A 22,163-nucleotide genomic window follows, 5' to 3' on the forward strand; every position below is an offset into this window, starting at 1 on the left:
TCCAGCGCTCTGGGCACTGGGGGAAGAGGATGACTTATGAGAGCTGCAGGATGAAAGCTTGTCTTTTGAGACTTTCATGAGAGATTATGCGCCACAAATGGCCCATAGTGAATTTAAACGACGAGGCTCAGAAAACCAATTTTTGAAATGTTCACTTCTCTGTGGGGGAGATGCATGTGATATTATGACTGTCCCAATGGCTTTCTTTACTGCATTCCAATTTGCATACTATCCATACTACATAGGATGCCAGATTTCGTAACATGTTGAACATCTAAGGGCCTGTTTACACATGGTCATTTCTCATTTCATGTGTTTTTACTGATCGGATAGCTATCTGATTTGTTAAAACGGCTATCTGCAAAGTACACGTCAGCGAAAGCAACAGATATGAGCTGCTTTTATTTATTATCAGCTAAATACAAGATCAAAAACCGCAATAGGAGAGAGAGAGCGGCATCAGCACTGGTAAGATCATTTAGTCTCACTACTTGAAGATGATTGTGTTTTGAGCATCTGCGACTTACATTCTGTTTCATTTGCGGCAGTTTGCTCGTTGACTTGCTGAAGAGATACACATAAATTCATCTGCGGTGATGCGTGTTGCGGTAGCGCTGTCTTATCTGGCTATAACATGTTATATAGCCTATAACGCTCTCACACGTTTATTTTTTAACATTTTGGGAGGAGTAAAATTTACATATGTGGTTTTTAACAACCAGATGGATTTGCATTTATGTCCAGTTTAATCTGGAATGCGTCTCCTGAAGTGGTTTGAGCGATCAGAATTAAATCTGTCTCGAAAGAACATTTACACCTGGTCTTTTCATGGTCGGATCCGATCTGAGAAAACGCATAAAGTGACCAGGTGTAAACAGGTGTAAACCTGATTACATCAGATGCTCAAATCACACAAAAAATGGGTCTGTTGTATAAAGATGCTATTTATGAAATGGTAGTGTACATATATGACTATGACCAAATACTGACAAACAGGTTTTTTGCATACTTATTTGACATACAACATACTTGATTGAGTTTATTTCTGTTTCTTATGACATTGAAAAAATGTAAAAGTCAAATTGTGCTCAAATTGCTCAAAAAATATATAATAATAGTAGTAATGTGACTTGACAGAACTCCTTCAGTCGCCTACTGTTTAAAACACATCCCAGGATGCACCTCATGACGTTGGTTTAGAGAATTAAAAGATTGTGCAGATCTTTTATCTTGACAAAGGGTGGCAACTTTGATGATTTTCAAATATAAGTTTTAGTCAATACATACTTTTCTTTATTACATACAATGTTCCTGTGGAATAATGGAAGTATAGGAATTATGAGGAATTGTGTATTTACTCTTTTTATAAAAAATTGGAAGTTAGTAGCAATAAAGAATGATTAGCTGTATCCAAAGGTTTTGAGAAGTAGTGTAAGTAAGAGTACACATTTACCATCGCCAGTTCTGTATAGGCCTACTTTTAGCAAGAATTATAATTATGCACATTGAGATTCAGCTTCTCTTATTTTCTCTCTCTTCCCCTGACGTTTCTGTTTTTCTAAATGGAATTGAAAGCACTGTTTAAGAAACTGTCAGTGAGAATTAAGCTAAACGTTTAGTACTGTATCTGCTACAGTAGCTGTATACATTGATGATTGGAGAAACATTGTAACATTGGAAAGCTGAATCCATGGCAACAACCCTTTGAACTATGAACTCACCCCTTTGAGAAAGACGTGTAGATTGACATGCATGGATCGCTCCATCTGCTGTGTTATCATATCACGTTTTCTCTTTGGAAATCATCTGTCGTTCCACTCCACCATCTGTATTTAGCAGATAAATGGAAACAGATTGGCAGGTAAAAAGATACACAGACAGACGGGCAGACACATGCATTCAAGACTGACTGAAGATTGTGTTTGGTGCTTCCAGCATTTAGTGAGATTAAAAGCCTCCGCACAGTCTTAAGAACCAAGAATGGCTTTAAAACTGACCCGATGACCTAATGACACTCTGTGCTAATGGATCAATGTCCTAATCAGGTCATAGAAGAGCCAAGCACTTAGCTTGTTTGTGCTGGATATGTGTCCAGAATTATATAGTGGTGAGGGGATTGTGAAAATGGTTGATGAAGATTCATGCATTACAGATTCTTATAATTTGCATTAGATTAATAATGTGATAGTACCACAAGTCCATTAGTCATTATCACAGTCAAGAGCTCAAGCATCAGTTCAGCTGCTTTAAATAATAATTTTTTTTTATGTTTTCATTGGCTCACTGACCTAGAGCTGAATGGAAGTAGATGTGCATATTTTGAGCACTTCTTGCGTTGTTTCAGCCTCTTCACAATGACTCGCTTAATTTAGTCCTCATTTGTAAGTCGCTTTGGACAAAGGCGTCTGCTAAATGACTAAATGTAAATGTAAATTAATCGTATTTTAGCTTTGATTAATATTTTTGGAGATGTACCAGTAGCATTATACTACCATTTGGTTTTTGACATATATAATCGTTGACGAATCATTGGAGAAACATTAGAAACATTGTTTTTTGGACATATGATCATAATACCATTGTTCTGTGGACATGTACCATAATAATACCACATGTACCATGAAAATACCATATTTTTGGAAATGTATACTGATAAATCTATGTTTTCGGACATAGTGCCATTGTTGTTTGGCATGTATCACAACAATACAATGTCAAAGTTACCATGGTAATACTTTCCTTTTTGGACATGGTACCATCGTAATATCATGCTTCTTTGGACATGTTTTTTTTTTAACATTCACAATACCATTGTTGATCTCAAAATGTCAAACAAAAAATGTGACATTTTTTAGTATTCATAATACCATTGTTGCCTGGACATGTAATATAATAATACCACTTTTTTTGTATCAATGCTTAGCATGATACCATGGTTTTTGGACATGTACCATGGCAATATTATGTTTTTAGACACATGATTATAATTACATTGTTGTTTGGCATACACCATGATAATACTTTTTTTAGCATGTACCATAATAATGCCATTCTATTCTTTGAACTACCTTGGAGTACCATGGTATGTGATGAAAATGACAGTCATATTCAATGATGTAAGCATCTGATCACTGTACCATTGTACTCCCACAATACTTTTTCGTAAGGATTAGGCTACACATTTTGACTTCTAAATGAGTACAACCAAGGGGATGGTAGTTGATTTACGTGCACTCAATAAAAATATCAGCTGAAGTGTTAAAACTGAATAGCGGGTAGTTTTTGCACAAAAGATGCACAATGCTTGGTGAATTCACTCCAGATGCTTCTAATCTTTGAAAAAAAAAACCTGATAATCTGCAAAGATAACTCAGTACTTAAAGAATGATCAAGACTGTGCTAGTTTTTGCTGTTCCAGTGCTTTAAGTTGAGCTTTGGTTCCACTCTTCTCTGTAATCCTCTTGAGCAGGAGCGAATTTAGGGCAAGTGCGATTAGTGACGGCCCCACGCTCTTATCATATTCTCTAAACAGACCACTATGGAGAGAAATAAGACAAAACAGAAATATAAAAAGCAAGGATTATCAACTAGGGGAACATTCACCGCACAAGGTGCTAAAACAGGTTTCAGGGAGTAAAGATTTCGGTCTGCATTATTAAATGTATAAAAAGCTTAAAGGGATGGTTCGGAGTAAAATCAACCTAGGGTCCTTTGCACCATGACCTCGAGACAAACACCCCCCCAGAAGCCTTTTTTCCCTTGGTTGAACATTATTAAATTTAGAGCTTATTTAGAGATATCAGCCGGATGGCTTAGTGCAGGCGCTAATGGATCCTATGATGTATCTCGTAAATTACCCCACTAATAATGCCCCCAATAATAATGGGGTTTGGCTCGAGGTCATGGTGCAAAGGACCCTAGGTTGATTTTACTCCGAACCATCCCTTTAAAATAAACTAAAAAAATATTAGGACAAATAGTCAAAAGATTAGATAAAGTAAGGAAGATAAAATAAATAAGTTTCAGGAAAGCTACTCGGCAAGTTTGTTTTTCACCAGCACTGTTTTATTGTAAAAGTGAATCATTGTTTAATATGGCATTTTTTTGTCAATTTGGAGTGCTGTCAATACAGAGAACAACGACAAAAATCGGTGTTGCCTACACCGTGTTATCCTCTTTTTAAAATTTGCACCCTGTTGACTTCAATGGGGCAATATTTAAACCTGCTTTTAGCCTCTTAACATCCTTGATGTGTCATTACAAGTGCACAGGTCATGTGAGTGATTCCTTCAGAGTGAACACGAGTGAATCTGACTGCAGTAGATGTGAAAGAAATGGATAAAAATGATGTTATTTAAGCCAGCGCAAATACCTGTATTTACAACCTGTTTTCGGTTGAAGTCCAAAGTAGTCAATTGTCTAGTTCACGCGCGTGATCATAGGTAACTAAACCTATGCGCGTGAACTCGACAATCGACTACTTTGGACTTCAACCGAAAACAGGATGTAAATACAGGATTTAAAAAGAGGATAACACGGTGTAGGCAACACCGATTTTTGTCGTTGTTCTCTGTATTGACAGCACTCCAAATTTACAAAAAAATGAGCTCAATGTTAAAATTGACCGGAGTTCTCCTTTAAGAATATTAATGATAATCAAATTAAATATGCACTATAATGTGTTTTCTAAGGAACAGGTTTCTGGTTTGGTTTTGATGAAGGGGTCCTATCTGATTTGTTTATGGGAGTACATTAGACAAAAAGGTCTGGAAACACTGAATACCCAACTCCTTCCTCAAAAATACTGGGTTTGTCTTGTTGTCTGTCTGCTGACTGCAGCTGTCCTCAGTCCTAGTCCCGTTTCTTCCCATGTCTAAAGTCTTGTAATCTCAGTTCTCTGGAGGAGCTGCTAACTGTCTCTGTTGAAGACTCTTTCAAAGAGCTTCACTCAAAGCCAAAGCGCTGAGCTTTTGAAGACTCCAGCACTAAGCCAAAGAAAGCATATAGAGTCGATCTTAGCTTTAGCATAGATCAGTGTTTAGTGGCTGCTGTTGGTGGAATGTGAAAATACTTTTATGCTGCTGCTGAAAATCCATTGAATTTTGATAATCAATAACAGTTATTACATACCCAGTGTGTTACAAATTAATTTTATTATCCAAAATACTATTCTTGCCCTTACATTTGTGATTAAGAAATTGTGAAACTTAGCAAAATAATCAAACCAAACCAAATTGCGAGCAAATTTCAAATGTCAGGACATATTGTGTAATTTGGCTACGAATCATATTAAAATCAAATTGAAACTTTAAAGCAAATATGACTTAATTATTTAGCAAGGATCCTTAGTTTACCTTGTGGATGGTGAACAAGCAAGTTCTTTGAATGTGCATTTGCTATTGTTTCTGTCCACGTGTGATGTTCTCAACACTTGCAAATGATGGTTTCTTAGAAACCGGAACATAAAAAGCTTTAGTGTGATATTTCTGTGTACATGCATTACGAAACGAGAAATGTTGAGAACATCTATGTGAAAATGTGTCAGACCGTATCAGTTTACAGTGGACAATACTGGAATAAGTGTTTGTGAGACAGCAATGTTATAGGCAATAACATCTTGTGTATAAGACATCAGATGGTTTAGACGAGAATTGGTTCATTTGTCTGGCACTGGCTGCACCGAAATGCTATTGCAAAAATAATGATCCCAAACACTCTGTCCATCTGCTATTGGCTGGACAAATGGGCAGTCCTGTCCAGTGATAAACAAACAGAACAATGCTGAATCTGTCATAGTCCTTACACCCTTCAGGAAGTCGATATACAAAAGGCTTATTTACAGTTTTTTTTATAGTTTCTGTAGCCTACATTAAGCATGGATAAATAATGTAAATAAAATCATACATATTATAATCACTGTTGTACTTTAATATAGCATACTAATGTCTTTGCAATTAGTGTGCTAGATGTTACTTTAAATGAAATAAAGCTAATTGACAACAAGACTACATAAAAATACATGATTAATGCAATGTGACAAATAACTAGTCCAATGGAAGCATTTGAAGAATGGAAGGATCACTAGAAGACAATGCAACCTTTTAGGCCCAGGACATGCATGCCTGATTTGTGCCTGCTTTTCTCTGCGACTGTCACGCACACACTCTCTGTTGTGAACAGGATGTTGATCAGTGACTGACCTCTACCATCAATCACCAAACACACAATGCAATTCTGTGTAACAATGCGAGCAGTTAGCTAATGTCAAACACACACACACACACACACACACACACACACACACACACACACACACACACATGGAAAAGTTGGGTTTCCATGTTTTATGGGGACATTCCATAGACGTAATGGTTTTTATTCGGTACAAACTGTATATTGTATCCCCCTACACTAACCCTAGCCATAAACCTACCCATCACAGAAAACATTCTGCTATTTTAGATTTTCAAAAAAGATAATTCTGTATTATTTATAAGCTTGTTACCTCATGGGGACCAAAAAAATGTCCCTACAAGGTCAAACTTTACTGGTATTATACTTGTATTACTCTACAAAGGACAATACTCTTTGTCTAAGTCAAATGTATCTGTTTGTTGCGTAAATCTGTGAGTATGTGTGTGTTTATATGATATCAGCTAGATCAACTTAAAGATCAACTAAATTTAACAATGGTTTAACCTAAAAATTATATGTGTGCACAAACGTTACGTAAATTATTTACTAAACCTTACACTTGTATTTTAATTTATATTGAACTATCCAAAACCATTCCAAACAAACAAAACGGAACAATGTTTTTGACATAGCTATTCTTTTGGAATGGAAAATGGTTCATATAGACCCTAAATGATCTATTTTTGATTTAAAAAAAGGTTAGAATTAGGAATTAGGTTAGGGTTAGTCTACACACTAATTACAATTAACATAACAATAGAATACAACACAATGTGACCTTCTATTGTCAAACTGCGCAGCAGACACAGCAGCAGCCATACTGTATGTGCAGCTGGTGAACGTCTATCCGCCAGCTGTGTTCTGTTGTTCTGAGTACGCGTGTGTATGTGGGTGGGTTGAAAGAGCAGGTTTGACAGAGATATGAACCATTCCGTATAGTGACTGATGAGAACTAGAGAAAGGAAGGATGAAAGATGTTAAGATAATTACTGTATGAACAGCACACACTGTAATGCTATGTCCTCCATAGATTACAGATCAGTGTAATGCTGATTGTTCAAAATATGAACTTTAATTGAAACAAAACAGAGATTTTAAACAATGGAAAAAGGCCTGGGAGAGACTGTATATCAGATATTCACAGTATTCAGGGATTTTCCTGACGATATAAAATTGCACAATATTGCAACTTTTTATTTGGCAGTTCCATTTTCTAAATAGTGTCATTAGATTAAGTCTCTGTCTGTGTTAAGACAGAGATGTGAAGTGGAAGTTGTTTGAGTTGTTTAAACTTACAGTGCTGTAAATGCTGATTCATTTTCACTGATTCAAATTTGAGATGATTCATTTGCATAATCATATTGTATTGTATATGTTGTTATATTGGTTCATATAAAGGAACACACACACACACACACACACACACACACACACACACACACACACACACACACACACACACACAATATTAATATTAATATTGTCAAGCCCTAGTTGGAAGTACTGAATACTTAAGGTTATTGTTCTCCTTGATGCAGCTGTTCAAGGTGTTTTTTTTTTTTTTTTTCTGTATAGCTTCTGACTCTCAGGTGACTAGAGTATTTGCAGTTTACTTCCTCTCTTTCTCTATTTGTTAATGTGTGGCCTGAGAAATTCACTCTAAACACTCTAAATAGCATGACTGCAGTCGAATCAAGTTAATCCTGATTTTTTTTTACAGTCTCCCCTCTGGGCCACCTGTCATTACAGATTATGTCAAATAGACCCTTGTGTTTGGTCAAGTCAGACCTCATTTGGAGGTCTTTCTCTTGAGTGTTTTGCCTAGCTCAGTTAGCATAACTTAGCATTAGCAATGCCAGGATCATGGGTTAAATAGTCTGATAAAATATCTCCTGAATACACTGTAAGTGGCTTTGAATAAAAGAATCAGAGAGGGAGAAACCAATCTTGTAAAGAGGACCAAGAGTTAAACTACCGTTCAAAAGTTTGTTTATCTTTTCAGTGATTTTTTTTTATGAATTAAAAGTTTTGGTAACACTTTAGTTTAGGGTCCAATTCTCACTATTATCTAGTTGCTTCTTAGCATGCATATTACTAGGATATTGGCTGTTTATTAGTACTTATAAAGCACATATTAATAACTTATTCTGCATGACCATATTCTACATCCCTTAATTATACCCAATACCTAAACTTAACAACTACCTTACTAACTATTAATAAGCAGTAATTAGGAGTTTATTATCGTAGTTAATAGCTAGTTAATAGTGAGAATTAGACCCTAAACTAAATTGTGATTATAGTTTTATTCAGCAGTGATGCATTAAATTGATCATAAATGATTTATAATGTTTCAAATTTGTATTATTTAAAATATGCATTATAAAAAATATTTTAAAAGATACATTAATAACATTACAAAACATTTATATTTCAAATAAATGCTGCTCTTTTGAATATTTTATTCATTAAAAATATTCTTGAAAATTACAGTATCATGGTTTACACAAAAATATTAAGCAGCACAGCTGTTTTCAACATTGATAAATATATTAATACATTTCTTGAGCAGCATGTGACACTAAAGACTAATGATGCTGAAAGTTGTACTTTGCCATCACATAAATAAATTACATTTGAAAACAAATTAGAATAGAAAAGTTATTTAAATTTTAATTTAATTTCACAATAGTACTGTTTTTACTGTATTTTTAATTAAATTAAAAAGCCTTGGCGAGCATAATAGTCTTCTTTCAAAAACATTAAAAAAATCTTACCAATCCCAAACTTTTAAATCAAATTGTATTGTATATCAGAAAATATTAATAAAGACTAGATGAAATGCTACTTTGTAAGTCACAATTCAGTGTGTCTCGGTTATAACAACATTCAAAACCGTCTGTAAATGGTTGCAGTGAACTACACAATCAATTTACATTGTATAGTTGTTGACAGGTGAGAAGTAACAATAATGTGATCTGACATGAAATGAGAGAGACAGATAGTGAGATAAAGCTAGTGTATATCTACACAACCCACTACCAGACTGTTGTCATATAACCTGTCCACAACAATCACACTCAAAGTCTCTATAGTAGAGAAGCAAGTTCATAGATACACACATTTAATCACATAAACCTAACACTTTGTGGTGATGTGCTATGAAAAAAAAAACTCTGGACGTACTGTTAAACCTGAGCTGTATGAATAATCTGCCTTTTAACCCCAGGAAAATAATGATATGTGTTTGTGAGTTACTTGAGTGAATGAATATAAAGTATTTCCTGTGACCCATAGTGTCAGTTGAATCATTGTTGTCTAAGGAAATCCATGATCAATGATGTAACCAAATACAAGGCCCTTTGTAATGACGCATGAGAGATGATATCTTATAGCTAGCTCATATTCAAAGCAAAACTGTGTTTATGTGCTCCATTACCTGAGATAACTTGACATGTTTTCAGTAAGAGACAGAAGAAGTGTTTCTTATGTTTGATTGATGTGCATATGTTCTATTTCAAACCATCCATCCATATTAAATATCTGTTTCCATTTTTGATTTAGACTGGTGTGTGGTGCAATATTGCTTTCTTCACCATCTCAATATTTTAAAGGATGAGCTAATTGTAACGCATTGGCTGTGTACAAAGCGCACAACGAAGGAGTATCAGACAAAAACAGACTTTATTAAATTCACAATATAGAAACTTAGGAGATTGAAGAAGATTTAGCAAACACAGCCACTTTCCGTAAACGAGACAAAATAAAACAGGAGGTTTATATACACAGGTTAAAAGAGTGAACTAAACAGGAACAGCTGAACCGAATGATAACTAATGTGTAGTCAGAGAAACTAACAAGAACTCATGCAGACACGGCAGAAACTAAACTAAACAGAACATGAGATCAGAATTATATAGCGAGCCATTACCCACGGTGACATCATTTAGAGCCAAGTCTGGTGTGCTGTCCCCACCTTTGCAATAAGTCACACCAGTTTTTATGGTGTACAAAAAAATGCATAAGAAAAAATGTATTGCATTCATTTAGCAAAAAGTATCCCTCCCTTTTCTCTCAATCCATCTCTTTTCCTCTCCCTGACTCTGAATTTTATTTATCAATTCATCCAGTCAGCTGCATCTACAGTCTCCACAGTAACCATGAAGCGATCACGAGGAATAAATCATAAATAATGGCTTCAGCGTTTTATTCTCTCTGTTACTCCTGACACAGCAGATAAGCTTCAGAAAATTCCCATAGTAGGAAACCACAGTAGGAATCGTCATTTTGGATGAGTCAAGGTTGAAGGGCTGCTGGGAAATTACACCAGGTGAATGACTTAGTGTTAGTAATATGTGTTTGTATGAGCAATGCAGGGGTTTTCCTGGTTAGTTTCATTCATATGCGTATGTGGAATTTTTGAATAATCATTTACATTGATTAGAAAGCCTACATTGATTATTTATTCATTTTACCTTGGTGAATAAGCAGACGATAACAACTTCTTTCCAAACCGATTTGAAAGTAGCCTACTTGTAGATTTGTTTTTTGGAGTTTTGAAAAAAAAAAAAAATAGGTAGAGGCACTTTTTCCTGCCTGGGTTGGGGTATTTAGATGTGTCTGTAAGATTAACACTGTAAGCTATAAGCTGTAAGTGTTTTAATATTTTTATTTAAATTTCATGTAAATTTAATGTTAAAAAAGAGAACTTTAAACACCACAAACTGCAGAGCTAATTTGTTTAGCTTCTCTCTCTTTCCTTGCAGTGTTTCTCTCTATGATTGACAGATTCAGTTTTAGAGTACATTATTCAGCAGTAGTGAACCCCCCTCCTCCTAAAATGGCAATTCCCAAAATCCCTCAGCAGCCAGAGCCAATCAGAGAGCATTTATGCAGCCCACTCAACACACTGTGTGGCCGTGCAGCATGGCAGGGAAAGGGAATGATGGAAATCAGTAAGATTTTAGGAGTTTGGGCATGAGAAGACAGGAAAAGAGAATTTGTTTTATTTTTTATTTTATTTTTTACAGAGCGTTATGAGGAGAGACTAAACACACCAAATCACTCCTGTACTCTTCTCCCCCCTTTATTACCCCTTCTCTCTCGTTCGTCATTCATGATTAATGTACTGAGACTGAATGAATGATTAATGACTGGAGGTTGGCTTTTGCTGCTGTATCAGCCTATGACAGTGCAGCACTGGAGCCTAAGTGACAAGATCCATTGCTCTGTATTTTACCATTTCAACTTCCCTGTGGACTGCAAGAGAATTTTGAACATTTGTTCTTGCATCAATTCCTGCTGAGCATTTCTAATTATGTCTTACCTGTCTGTCTCAGTCAACCTCTCTCAAACACATACTCCCTTACAGATGAGTGGTCAGACATACAGTTGATTGGCATTTGGTTTGGGGGAATAGGGGGCAGATGGTCTATAGCTCTAGGAACCAACACCACATCGGTATGCGCAGCAGGGGGGAAACATTTCTGGAAGGACCTGGAGGGAGAGGATAGACTGTGACACAATGACATTTAGCAGGACCTTGCCTGAGGCAAGTGTCTTTGTTTGTTTCCATCTACTGCCTCCATCATTCGCTTTCCACTTCTCTGTGTCATTCATTGAGAATGACAGCTAGAAATTATGGAAGAGGGTGGAGTTTGTTTTTGGCAGGTTGTGAGGCACAGATTGAAAGAGAGTTGGATGGAAAAAGAGACAATGAGAAGAATATTGAAATAAAAGCAGGTCTTTTTATTTATCTACTTTGCAGTAGTATTATGTTATTACATGTATTATATATTATTATTATTATTATTATTATTATTATTATTATTATTATAACAATGAGTGATGAATATGTTTATTGTGATCATTGTAATAACAATAAATATAACATTTAAATTATTTTATTGTTAAATTATAATAAAATTAATACTGCTGCTGCTACAACTATTATTATTATTGATAGCAATCATAATACAATAATGATAATTATTATAATAATTACTGCTGTTATTATTATTTTCATTATCACAATAAACATATTCTTAATTCATTTGATGTGCAGTCATGTGTACGTATATTTAAACATGTTTTTTCCAATCAGATTTTATAGCCATAACCATTTTAAACACATAATTTTTTGGTGCCACCGTCTTGAATTGGTTTGTTTTATTCCATTTAGATTTACTGTTCTTGTTCTATATACATTATTTTAGCAATAAGTTGACTAAAGTTACAGTCACTGGCAACTTTGGCAGAGTAATAATTGGCATCTATGGGTGCTGCATGGGGTTATGCATACACAGCAACTAGGTGAACATATGTTTCAGATCATTGTTACTATACTATGTATTTTAGCACATAATATCATTTTAGCACTATGTTGTATAGTGTAATTACAGTTTTTCTCAATCGATTTGACACATTTTTCCAAATGAATGAAGCTGTTCTCAAAACAATTAACACTGAAAAATAAACACACTCTTATTTTGGCGAAACAGTTCAATTTTACTAAGCACAGCATTTTACTCTAGTAATGCACAGATGCATTTAGCAAAATTAGATACTGACATCAAAACTACAAGTGTGTTCTCTGTAATAATAATAAAAAAACTCATTCAACTGTAGATACATACGTATTTGATTTAAAATACATGTTTATCATTAAGTTCATTAAAGAGTTACCGTATATAAAAATGAGTTTTCTACAAAAAATAAAAATAAATAATGTAATAATGTACTACATTCCCTAAATCAATGAACTTTATTGATCATGTCTCTCAAATACATCTGGCCAGAGAATTTCATCTACATCACAACATATATTCCACGAGCCATGCATCGTGGGGAAAAAAAGCGGCGTGAATGTTGAATCCATCCTTGACAAGCTTCTGCCTCAACATCTCCACAGGCCTCTTCCATTGCTTGAAGAAGACTTACTTGGTTTTAAGGGCTGCGATTATACACTTACCATCTCCAAGAGGAGAAGAACTCCTCAATTGGATTCAGGAAAGGAGAATATGGTGGAAGGAACACCATTCCTTCACACTCTCGCACCAGTGCTTAATGGTGAAATTGGATACTGTCCCATATAACTACAAAATTTCACTCCATTTTCTCCTGTACGACCTGTGGAAAGAGGATTTCACTGAGGGAGTTTAAACATTCAGTGTTGTATGGGCCCAAGACAGCACCAATGGTTGAAATTGTGGCACACATGGTGATGTTGCCTCCTCGTTGTCCACAATGGCACGATGGCCAATAACATTCCTTTCTCGTTTCCTTTTTTTGTTGAGATTAAAGCCAGCTTCATCAGCATACAGGTACTTATAATTAGTTGCACTACTATCCAACTCCAAAATCCTCTAGAGTAAAAAAAACAAACAAACAGAGGGTACAAAATGTAATAGTATATGGACATATAATGTCCAGGAAATACATATCTTTGTATTTACAGTAGAAGTGCCGTAATTGTGTGGCTTTCACGTACCTGAACAAACTGGAATCACAACTCCTTCACTCTATCGGAGTTTCTCTCAAAGGGCACTTTTTATACTTGCTTCATCCAGATAGCATTTCTTCTTGAACACGACCAGTTCTGGCAAGACTGCATAAGTGAATGTTATGAAATAGTTTATTGTCCTCTATTATTCTTTGCTGAATTTCTTTGAGGCGGATGGTGTTGTTCTGGACCACCATGTCAACAATGGCATTTTCTTGTTCATTTGAAAATAGTCTTGTCCGTCCACCTGAAGGTTCTTGAAGTTCAATTCTGAACATTTTTAAACAAGTAGGAAGATTTACAGTAGAGAATAAGAACTGGAAATATACAAAACTCTAGACTAGACTCATAAAACCAGAATGGTATATTTGAAGCCACTGTGGATCAGTTTATGTTTAGCTGAACTCTCTGGCCAGCTTCTCTCAAGGAGAGACCATGATTTATAACGTGGTCAATCAGGGTGGCTGTACCCTCTACATCTCCTCCCTCCTCTATGCTGTCCCCTTCCTCTTTGTTCATGTCTTCTTACATTTTCTTCTCTTCCTAGTGTACCAATGTCCTCCAATCTACCCAATTCTTCTTGTCATCAAATCATCTCCTCCCCCTTCTCCTCTTCCTACATCCTTAGCTCCTTCTCCTCTTCCTACATCCTCAACTCTTCTTGCTCCTTCTCCTCTTCCTACACCCTCAACTCTTCTTGCTCCTTCTCCTCTTGCAACATACTCAACTCTTCATGCTCCTTCTCCTCTTGCTACATCCTCAACTCTTCTTGCTCCATCTCTTAACACATCCTCAATTCTTCTTGCTCCTTCTCCTTTTGTTACATCCTCAACTCTTCTCTCTCCTTCTCCTCTTGCTACATCCTCAACTCTTCTTGCTCCTTCTCTTAACACATCCTCAACTCTTCTTGATCCTTCTTCTCTTAACACATCCTCAACTCTTCTTGCTCCATCTCTTAACACATCCTCAATTCTTCTTGCTCCTTCTCCTTTTGTTACATCCTCAACTCTTCTCTCTCCTTCTCCTCTTGCTACATCCTCAACTCTTCGTGCTCTTTCTCCTCTTGCTACATCCTCAACTCTTCTTGCTCCTTCTCTTAACACATCCTCAACTCTTCTTGATCCTTCTTCTCTTAACACATCCTCAACTCTTCTTGCTCCTTCTCCTTTTGCTACATCCTCAACTCTTCATGCTCTTTCTCCTCTTGCAACATCCTTGACTCTTCTTGCTCCTTCTCCTCTTGCTACATCGGCAACTCTTCTTGCTCCCTCTCTTAACACATCCTCAACTCTTCCAGCTCCTTCTCCTTTTGCTACATCCTCAACTCTTCTTGCTCCTTCTCCTCTTGCAACATCCTCAGCTCTTCTTGCTTCTTCTCCTCTTGCTACATCCTCAACTATTCTTGCTCCTTCTCCTCTTACAACATCCTCAACTCTTCTTGCTCCTTCTCCTCTTGCTACATCCTCAACTTTTCTTTCTCCTCCTTCTCTTGCTACATCCTCATCTTTTCTCACTCCTTCTCCTCTTAATACATCCTCAACTCTTCTTGCTCCTTCTCCTCTTGCTACATCCTCATCTCTTCTCGCTCCTTCTCCTCTTAATACATCCTCAACTCTTCATGCTCCTTCTCTTAACACATCCTCAACTCTTCTTGCTCCTTCACGTCTTCTTACTTCCTCAACTTTTCTCTCTCCTTCTTCTCTTGCTACATCCTCAACTCTTCTTACTCCTTCTCCTCTTGCTACATCCTCAACTCTTATTGCTCTTTCTCTTAACACATCCTCAACTCTTCATGCTCTTTCATGTCTTCTTACATCCTCAACTTTTATCTCTCCTTCTCCTCTTGCTACATCCTCAACTCTTCTTGCTCCTTCTGCTTTTGCTACATCATCAACTCTTCTAGCTCCTTCTCCTCTTGCTACATCCGCAACTCTTCTTGCTCCTTCTCCTCTTCTTACACCCTATCCTTCTTTCTCTTCATCTCTTTCTACCTCTTCCACTTCTCCCTTTCATTACGCCTCTTCCTCTACCCACTTCACCACTTCTAACTCTTACACCTCTTCCTTTTCCCCTTTTCATTCTTGCTCTTGTTCTTATTCTTTGCTTTTTTTTCTTTTCACCTTTTATAATTGTTGTAATTGAGAAAAATGTGTAAACAATTAGGACTTCTGCATTTCCTATGTTGTTTGTATTATCTCAGCAGATAACTCGGCAGTTATCAATTTGGGGCTAATTGAGAAACTTTCAAATGCAACTGAAAATTTAAAATATGAAAGTTTGTGTTTGGAAAAATGGTACATACATTTTGATATTTGTGTAAACCCAATGCATAGAGTTGCAGTTGTCTTTTCCTAATACAGTAACGTTTTGGGAAAACATTTGAGAATTTTGTGCACAGAAATTTTTTGAGAAAATGATGGATGTGATTTGTAATTTGTATAAAATGAGTGAAACACATAATCTGTTTAGGACAATTACAAAGTGTTTAGATCACTGTGTTAACTGTTTTGAGAGCAGTGACATAAGTTTGGAGAAATGTGTCAAATGGATTTAGAAAAACTGTAAGCTAGATCCAATCAGCCCAATCATGCCAATAGAACCAATCGTGCCCTGAACAATCCATTATGTGCACATTGTGTTTGAAGTAAACTGTAGAAAAAATGTCCATATATCTTTGTTTTGTTTGCATTTCAACAGGTTCACGTGAGCAATTCGTCCTTGAAAAGGACAACAGTTTTTCTCTGGCCGTCAACCAAACACAACAATCATACACCTGTCAAACTATGTGTATGTTAACTGACTTTGAAATTGAACAGCAGGTTTGGTGACTGACTACAAAGAAAAATGCTGAGGCATTCATCGCATAACACAAGACCTTTTGCATTTGTGTCTGCAGAGGTTCTTATAAAGGGATACAAGTAAATGTTTTACAGTAACATTTCATACAAAAATGGTTGCTTGTTATGGTCAGTCTCATATGTGCATGTAAGGTGTTAGGTAAAGTGGTGCAGTTAAACAAAGCACATGCTGGTGTGCTATAGAGTATTAGTGAGGTTTTATATCAGGACACATTTGGCTTGACAGCTGTCAGATATTAGCTTCAGAAGGAGGTGATTATCTTGCTGTATTAAAGGCTAGGAAGACTTAAGAAGATAAATGTGTGTACTTGTACGATATAAGGAAAAGGATATCCTGTTAGAAGCCTAATGTTTAGAGAATTTGACAATAATCAGAAATGCCAGAAATGCCAGTAATCAACCAACTAGTAATGCTAAAGCAAACACTCAGAAAACCTGAACAACCATATCACAGCATGTATATTATGTAACGGCAGCATCTTCGGGCACATGATAAAAACATTATTATTGTTTGCTTATTGATCTTATTGTTTGGCCAATGAAAAAGAGTTTACAACACCTCTACGTAAAAATAATCGGTCTCGATGATGGCCTATACGTGGGTAATATTCCATTCATTCAAATTAAAAAAAATTATCACAACAACGTTTGGTCTTGGTTTGAATAGGTTTTAATACATAGGAATTGTTTTTAGTTTGGGATAGAATTTTGGCCAAACATTTCAGGCCAGAACTACAAAGAATATGCATGCAAATAAAAGAAGAAGAAGAAATGGAGGATGATTGACTGAGATGAGAGTGGTAGAAGAGCGATTACAGGTGATTAATCTAATCACATGTCCTCAGATCTAGAGAGTGGTAGAAGAGCGATTACAGGTGATTAATCTAATCACATGTCCTCAGATCTAGAGCCAATCGCTGCAGTCAGTACAAACAAGCACAAATATAAAGGCAAACACATACAAAAGCCTTTCTGTTTCACATCAAATCTGTGTTTAATGTCGTCTCATGAGTTCGGACATTAAACAGATGGGACACAGGATACTAACAGTCTGAACTGCTCAAGAAATGAGCATTCATTTAATACATAACATTTCTGTTGGTTTCATGGCAAGAACAAACTCGTACAGATCAGACATTTTTGTTTCTTAGTGTCCCTTACTGTGATTCGTCCCTCTGACACTCATATCACACTACAAGATTAGTGTGATCTGTCCTCTTTCCTCGACTGTTCTCTGCTGTCCTCTTTCTTTCGCTATGTCTATATATATTTCTCTAATCTCTTAAATACACATTTGGTTATGATTAGGGTAATGGAGCAAATGAGTGTTTCACATTTTAAATAAAGAAGAAGAGAATAAATGTTTTGCAGTGCATATGCTGTATTAAATTTGCCCAGGGCATCAGATATGGCACATCTTAGCCTCAACCCACATGCTAATATACATATCTGAACAGAATTACTCATCCTCGCCGATGCTAAACAGACATTCATATAGTATGTGTATATGTAAAGTCTTGGGTGTTCTTGAAAAGAAAGAAAATATCCTCACAGACTTTTCTTGACTTTTCTTCAGGTGTCTTCGCTATTTGAGGTGAAATCATATTTAGCTTTAAACTTGATCATACCAATAGGTTTGTGGATGGGCTAGTGGATGTGATATAAAATATCAAATATCATTATCCTAGAATGAATCTGTGTGTGTGTGTGCATGAATGCAAGGAAGAAAGTGTCTATTTTTATTTTTAATATGTGTGACTTATATTAATTAATTTACTGGAACTTTCTGTGATAATTCTTTTGATATTTAATCCATGCTTCTCTTTTTTTCCCCAGCAGACATTTCTAAGCTGGGTTCCCTTGAATTGAGAAGCATATATAACTACAGCACCTTCCTGTTGGACCGTGCGTCTGGGATGCTCTACCTTGGTGCGCGTGATGCAATCATTGCCGTGGATACTGCTAACCTATCAAAGAGGAAGTTGGTGAGCTCTCTTTTCTCTTGCAGTGAATGTCACAGCTTGACAATAATGCAAAAGCCAACAGAAAAATTATGTTATGTGTGTTTTTATCGAGGAAACCAAAGTGATGCCAACTTCCAGGTTGACCTATAAAAAGTACACAATTCTGGCAGAACTGTTAATTTACATATAAATACATTTTCTATAAATACGGTCAATTTACATATACCAATATTAACATATGTCCGGAGGGGATATTTGCACAATATATTGACTCACTAAACTTTGTTCATGTGTCATGCTTAACATCTTTCCAATCCTCCTTAAGTACTCCTTAAGAAGTAGCTTCATTGGGAGACCTGTATGACTTAGCACAATTCAGGTTTATAATTTCCTAAAAGTTTTCAATGGCTTTAAGGTCAGGGCACCGAGGAGACTACTAAAAGACTTCAAAATGCTGAGCATGAACACTTTCATTGTGCGCAACTTTGTTGCATGTGCGGTGTGTTTGGGATCATTATTGTGGTGATAAATACACATTTGCTCTCCAAACAGATCCTCCATTCTTCACTACACTGTGTTCAGCAGGATTCCCAAGTATTGGTCCATTATGTTTCCTCTGCTGTGCTTAATAGAGACACGCATGCATTTGGTATCAGAACACTCCAGTCATCTCCTACGAACATACCAGACACCATCCAATGCTAGGTTGTTACATTTTGACTTGTCGGACTGCAGAATGCAGCTCCAATCTTCCATACTCTTGTCCTTATATTCTTTGGCAAATGCAAGGTGATTATATATACACTCTTAAAAATGCTGGGTTGTTTCAACCCATGTTTGGGTCAAATATGGACAAACCCAACCATTGGGTTTAAAAATTCATAAATTCATGTCCATATTTGACCCAAACATGGGTTGAAACAACCCAGCAGTTTTTAGAGTGTGTATGGACACGAATTTATATTTATATATATATGCATTCTGCAGTATATATTTACTGTTGATAGCTCATGATAGCGAATGTATAACATGAAGCGTAATGTTAACAAATTTAACCTTATTGTCAAGTGTTACCATTTATGCTAATTGTACAGGATAAGAGAGACGGCTGTGTTTGTTTAATTCTAATAAAAATACATTTAATTGAAGTGGAGTAATAAGTTAAATCATTACATAAAATGCTTTGTGCCAAATAACAATATCCAACTGGCCACCAACATACTCGCATATAATCATCATAACAGACAGCCCAACAGGATTCAATACGCCGCTTTTCATCAAGCTAAATTAGATGATCTCATCCCTGGTTGCTAGTGCAGCTCTCTAACCAAATTAACCCTCCGCGACGGCACTCCCATTTCCCCCAGCAGTCACCTCTCTCTGTCTCCTGTCATCAGAGTCAAAATTCATCACACACTGTAATGTAGCTTCACGTCCGTTTACCCTCGAGCACACAGAATGTGTCAGAGCCCAGGACATGCTTGCACCATACCTCCATCTGCACTGTTCACTGTCTGGAAGCAAAATTACTCACTTAAGTGTCATGTAATATTAGATAGGCCTATAAGATTAAGGAGAGCTACTGTGGTGAGATCATAGCACTGAAATCATGATAACTCTTTTCCTGTGCTAAAAAGTAATGATCTTGTCCCTAGGCAAAGAGTTTTTAGATTTTTGTGGTTTGAATTTCTCTTTAAAATATTCTTCAGCTTATTGAGAACAAACATAAATTGATTTTAAACTAATTTCTATGTAAAGGGCAATGTACAGACAGTCAGTCAGTAAAATAAAATCAAATAATTCACTGAATAAACCCAGACAAGGTGGTCAGGTCCTGTATCATAAAGGGGTGTAATTTTCCAAATAAATAAATAAATAATTAAATGAACTTATATTGATTTGGTCTGAAACTATTAGATTATGTGAGTAGAAAGACCACTGAGTGCTGTGAGAGATGTTAAAATAGCATTGTGTAGAAGCTCAATATACAAAATTCCTACATGGCTCTCTGGAATACAGCATTCTCATATATTTTTGTATAATGATGATATTTCTCATAATAACCTGTGCATTTGATTGTTGTCTCTGACAACAAGTGTCTGCACTGTGCTAGTTTTGTGTATCTCACATCACTTCATTATCTCTTTAAACTATATATAATTTCAATATTTAATATTTTCAGTATTTATTTTTTCATATTTGTTATTATGCAAAGAGCAGGACAACATACAGTCCAATACGGACAGTCTGACAAACTCTATAAGTGAGAATTGTCTAACTGTAGGTGTGTTCACATTTATCTTTGTTCAGCAAGTTTTTACAGGTGAAATCCAGTGATATTGATAGGAATCCACACGATTTGGAATCGGTGGTTGGTCACATTAATTCGCCATGCTGACCAACAGATTGAAAATGACTTCTATATATTATGTGAGCTGTTCTTCATACATCTCTACATTTGACAATGAGAATGGAGCTTTTTGGCCATGAAAAGTCTATTGTGACTTCACTTCAACTTTTTTTATTTGAATGCCCCGTGTTGTTCAACACAAAATTTGAATAAAATTTTTTTTTATATGATGTCAGTTTACATCTTGGAAAATATGTCATAGCAGGTTTACTCATATTATTTTCATTTTTGTGAGAACTGTACCTTTTGTGTAAATTACCACCAATGCTATACATTTTGGATTCTGACTGAATGTGTTACAGTATGTGTGATGGCTAGACAATAACATTTACAGGTACTGAATTCACATTCTCTTGAGTTATAAGCTTCTGCATTTCACAGGCCGAACATGGTTTGCATATTCATGGCTGACATAGTTTCTTTTTAACCAGGAAAGAATCTGAAGTACTGATCTCTCTCTCTCTCTCTCTCTCTCTCTCTCTCTCTCTCTCTCTCTCTCTCTCTCTCTCTCTCTCTCTCTCTCTCTCTCTCTCTCTCCCTCTCTCTCCCTCTCTCTATCTATGTAGATTGAATGGAGTGTTCCAGAAGACAGGAGGAAATCTTGTGTTGCTAAGGGGAAAACCGAGGTAAACCCATATGATGTTGCCTATTGTGTGTGTGTGTGTGTGTGTGTGTGTGTGTGTGTGTGTGTGTGTGTGTGTGTGTGTGTGTGTGTGTGTGTGTGTGTGTGTGTGTGTGTGTGTGTGTGTGTGTGTGTGTGTGTGTTTTAGGTGGGTGTACGTAAAGAGCTCAATAGCAAGCAAACAAAAAATATGAATCTTCTGAAAGGGTTGGAAAAGCTCCTAATTCCAAAATCCATCATTTGCCTGCTTAGTTTTTTTTTTTTTTTTTTTTTATTCTTAAGGGTGCCCTCAACACTTTTGCTTTGTTTTAACCAACCGAAATGGCAGTCATCAAACTTCCCCTGACACCATTACACAAAGGCAAATATTCTCAGTTACGGCTGCCACTGTATAAATGCACAAATTAACAGTCAGCAATGATTCATTTATTCTGTGAGTTAAAGTGTCCAAAAACAGGGGGGTTACCAAGAGAAAGCGAGTCTTATTTGAGTACTGAACATAAATTTAAATCCGTTTTCCTAAAGTAATATTAATTTCTTCATGATTAAAGCTTTTGAATAATAAAGAAAGCAATACTGAGCACACATTCAGGCTTCAGTAGGGTTCCTTGTG

At 36.2% G+C, this 22,163-nt stretch overlaps 1 protein-coding gene across 2 annotated transcripts in view; it reads left to right on the plus strand.

Moving 5' to 3' along the window:
* The window catches only part of sema4f (sema domain, immunoglobulin domain (Ig), transmembrane domain (TM) and short cytoplasmic domain, (semaphorin) 4F), a 72,232-nt gene that overhangs the window by 38,360 nt on the left and 11,709 nt on the right, over positions 1–22,163 (plus strand). The window contains exons 2-3 of one of the 2 annotated variants that reach the window (XM_079866304.1): positions 18,391–18,539; positions 21,495–21,554. In XM_079866304.1, coding sequence (XP_079722430.1) covers positions 18,391–18,539; positions 21,495–21,554 — 209 coding nt within the window. The remainder of the gene's footprint in view (positions 1–18,390; positions 18,540–21,494; positions 21,555–22,163) is intronic. The other variant, XM_079866305.1, reaches the window with a different exon arrangement.

This window comes from Squalius cephalus (genome assembly GCF_949319135.1).
Source record: "Squalius cephalus genome assembly, chromosome: 3".
Taxonomy (NCBI): domain Eukaryota; kingdom Metazoa; phylum Chordata; class Actinopteri; order Cypriniformes; family Leuciscidae; genus Squalius; species Squalius cephalus.